We start from the raw sequence: 3,901 nt of genomic DNA, 5'->3' as shown, positions 1-3,901 counted from the left end.
TTTGAGCCCACATTGGTCTGATTCTGACAGTTACGTGCTTAACCACACATCAGAGTACATTGACTCTCTTCTCTCTAAAGCGATGAGGGAAGGGTTTGTTAACATTTTCACAAGGCAGAAAACTATCTCATCTGAGAAGGTGTATATAGACATTTTTCACTTCCTAGAAAAATAAATAAATATATAGGAAATTGAAATATATTCAATGAGCCCGACATGCTATAATACAGATAATATGTTATATGGTGAAGTTTTCTCTAAGCTTAGCATTTTCTTATTACAAGGTCAGTATGATGATTAATGGTTTATGCACAAGGTAGAAAATGAACATTCTCTTTGCAATCATTTGGAGGATATTCCTTCTTGTATAATGTATTTCCTATGTGAGTAGGTGCAAGGATTGTTCTTGGGTTTGAGTTTTTGTTTTTCCCCCTAATCTTCACTCCCAGCCTCTTTTTTGCCCTAGAACCAAGGCCAGAAAGGCTGCAGAACTACTGCTGCTTTACCCAGTTCCCTCCAGGATTGAAGAATGTGCTATTCCAGAATTCTAACAGTTTTTGCAAACTTCAAATGCAACATGAGAACATTTTTGGACAACAACCCTCCATGAAAAAAAGTTACAATGTATCCTGTATGTAGATACAGGATATGTGCTCATATTTTAGCTTAAGCAGTGAACAGGGACTGCAGAACTCTTTTTGAAATTTTAAAATCTTAGTTTCCGGCAACATAGAAAATAAAATTTGAAAGTAACTTCAAAAGAATGAATTTTTATTTTCATTTAGAAGTGGGTCCAAGATTTAGAGCAAAACTCTCCTCTCTGGGTTCAAATATTGTTTACTCTGAGCAGAATATGCCTTCCTGTTTGATAGAAAACACATGAAAGTGTTCTAATAGTGAAACAGCCTTAGGCAAGTGGTATTTAGGAAAATAAAATGCTAAGCATGAAATCACAAAACTGGAAGAGACCCTATGAGAACATCTAGTTCTGCCTTCATCTTCTGACTGAGAATAGCTAACTCTTTCTATATGGGTTATTTTCTATTCCGGTAGGATTCATAAGTCTACATTTTCACCTTTAGTGCTCTTTCACATGACATGTTTCAGTTAATGGTGGAATATCTGGGTAATCACAAGAAGCCCCAGTACCTAACAAGACACCCGGCACATAAATAGTATTCAGCTGAACTTCTATTCAAAGGAACAAATGTATCAACACATGAAAAATAATGAAGGCTGAATAGTAGAAAATTTAATGGGATTCTTAGAGTGTGATCAATTAATAGAATAGAAATGAATTATGTCCCAACTCAATGTCTTGCAAGCTCTCTCCATTTCTCATTCTACAGTGTGGATCTTGAACTTCTTAATAAGTAAGATGACCATGTAATGTATTTTCCAAACAGGGATGCTTTTGAGTGTGAAAGGGGGCACTATTTATTTTTTTATTAGGTAACACTACTAATTCCACAAGGACAAGACTGCTCAGGGCAAACTGGAACTAACAGTCACCCTCTCAATGAGGGATTAGTAACAGGAAACAATATATTGTTTTAGATTCTAAAGTAAGAAACAAAGGAGTTTCAAATCACAAATGAAGAAATGAATTTTGGAGGAGCTTCACTATCAATATTTAATGTTCTTACCATGGACCTTCTTACCTCATCTTGGAATTATGGGAAGAACTGGGACAAAATGAGAGATAAAGACTTGTTTCTCATAATTAGGAAAGAAATAAGAATTCAATTCTTATCAAAAGCTAAACTCAGAGTGCACACAGTGGCCCCCTAGAACTGTGTCTTAGATTGAACAGACTGGGTGCTCCCGCCCCTTCTCCACCTCCTCGTATCCCTGCCGACTTCTCACCACCCTTAAGCCCCTCCCCTTCCATGAGCAACTTCTGGTGGAATCATCTTGTTGGCTATCCCAGACTTCGATTTCTGGGACCAGCAAACATCAGGTTCTGTGCCTAGCTCCTCACTGCACACCAACCATGAGCGACCATATCTGCCAGAATTTTTCTGCCAAGGTGGAGGCCACACTCCAGCACCTCATCAACCTGCATCTGCAGGCCTCCTCCACCTACCTCTATCTGCGCTTTTATTTTGAAGGTAACAATGTAGCTCTGAACGGCATGGGCCGCTTCTTCCAAGAGTTGGCTGAGGAGAAGCAGAAAGGTGCCCGGTGTTTCTTGAAGATGCAAAGCCAGTGGAGCGACTTCCCCGTTCTCCCGGATGAGCAGAAGCTGTCCGAAGATGAGTGGCTTAGCAGCGTGGATGCTATGGAAGCTGCGATGGTCTTGGAGAAGAGCCTGAACCAGGCCCTTCTGGATCTGCATGCCCTGGGTGCTGCCAACGCAGATCCTCATCTCTGTGATTTTCTGGAGAGCCACTTCCTGGAAGAGGAGATGAAGATCATCAAGAGGATGGGTGACCACCTAACTAACCTCCGCAGGCTGGCCAACCCCCAAGGGGGGCTGAGTGAGTATCTCTTCGGAAAGCTCACCCTGAAGTCTGATGAGGAGACTCCTGCGCCCAGCAGTCTTTGAGCAACCCATCCGCCTGCCTTCCCTGGTGTGGAGATTTCTGCTGGAGCCTCTTTCTCCAGCCAGGAGGCAACTTTTTAACCATGATGAAACCCTTGTCCAAGTTGTGAGATCAAATAGAAACAAAAAAGGTTCTTTGTGCTGAGGGGGAAAAAAAGCTAGGCTGCAGGGGGTGGGAGGGATATGCAGAATAGGATGGAGGATTTGTAGTATGTTTAATTCTCTAGATTTTCAAAAGAAAATGTACCTAACTTTTGTGAATTTTCTGTATATGTTGAGGATCTATGTTCAAGAAAAATGAACTTGCCTATTCATAAGATGCATACAATTTTAGAGATTTTAGAATTTCTCTGAAACCATTCTCGGTACTAGACTAAGCTTCATTGTTTTAAAATTTACCTTTGATTCTGCCTAGCAGAGGAGATAGCTGAGTACCTTGACCATATCATCTTGTGCCCTCCCCCAACCTTCAAACTCATGATAAAATCAATTTTCCTGGTTTTCAAGTTGCTGTGATGCCATCTGGTATATTGAATATAATAAGAAAAAGCCCTGCGAAATTCATCTTTGTGTCTCCAATTAGGTTGCTACTAAGAACACTGATTATTACATCATGCACTGACCTCTTTAGGAAGCCTCTCAGGAGAAATTTCTTTCTGGTCTTAGTATTAGGAATAAGAGTTCTTCGCTTGGGTAATTGGTTTGTTTTTGTTTTATGGACACTGTAAATGATGTAACTAATTAAGTTTCCTTTTCTGACTGCCTGTGAGAAAGCTTAGAGCGAAATTTGTGGTCCACCCAGAATAAAAAAGTAGGATTGTATAAGCATTTTTACACAGGCTTCATTTCTGATTCTGCTGTTACTAATTTCTTGGTGTATGTTATGGATCCTTTTAAGCCATCTTAAGCCCTTTCTAGAACAAGGTTGTGTATAAATAGATAAATAAACTTTAAATATGCTGATTTAAAAATGGCTCTGCAGTTCATTTCAGAGAAAAGAGAAGATAACTTTCAGGAAGCACTAACAGAGCCCAAGTGATTAGAATGGAGGTGGGTCAAGATGGAGGTTAAATTCCAGAAGCCAAGAGAAAGAGAAGCAGTAAAATATGGCATTCCTTTAAAAACGTTCTTCATTTTTCTGGTGAGTTCTTTTCTATGAAATGCACACATTTGTGTCCCACAGATACCAATATAATAATTGTGTATTATTTTCCTTGCACTTTGCAAACCTGGAATTATAACTTGTTCTCAAACCACAGAAGTGAAAAAAAAAATCAATTCTTTTCCTACAGCACCTTTCCTTCCTGGAGCAGGAAGACCAAAGGCATACTATCATTTCTTTTATCTTACAAGGGT

General features: G+C 39.6%; 1 protein-coding gene across 1 annotated transcript; it reads left to right on the top strand.

The window, feature by feature from the left end:
- The first annotated feature begins 481 nt into the window (after positions 1-481).
- Positions 482-3,500, top strand: LOC101688557 (ferritin light chain-like). Its single transcript, XM_045089458.1, has one exon. The coding sequence runs from the start codon at positions 1,994-1,996 to the stop codon at positions 2,546-2,548; it is 555 nt and encodes a 184-aa protein (XP_044945393.1). The 5' UTR covers positions 482-1,993; the 3' UTR covers positions 2,549-3,500.
- The last annotated feature ends 401 nt before the right edge of the window (positions 3,501-3,901 follow it).

This window comes from Mustela putorius, unplaced genomic scaffold (genome assembly GCF_011764305.1).
Source record: "Mustela putorius furo isolate JIRA1106 unplaced genomic scaffold, ASM1176430v1.1 tig00003836_pilon_pilon_pilon, whole genome shotgun sequence".
Lineage (NCBI taxonomy): Eukaryota > Metazoa > Chordata > Mammalia > Carnivora > Mustelidae > Mustela > Mustela putorius.
This window is presented reverse-complemented; position numbering and strand designations above follow the sequence as displayed.

Bases quoted from the DNA above. Each gene is read 5' to 3' on its own strand.
- LOC101688557 (XM_045089458.1), top strand. From the start codon at position 1,994: ATGAGCGACCATATCTGCCAGAATTTTTCTGCCAAGGTGGAGGCCACA.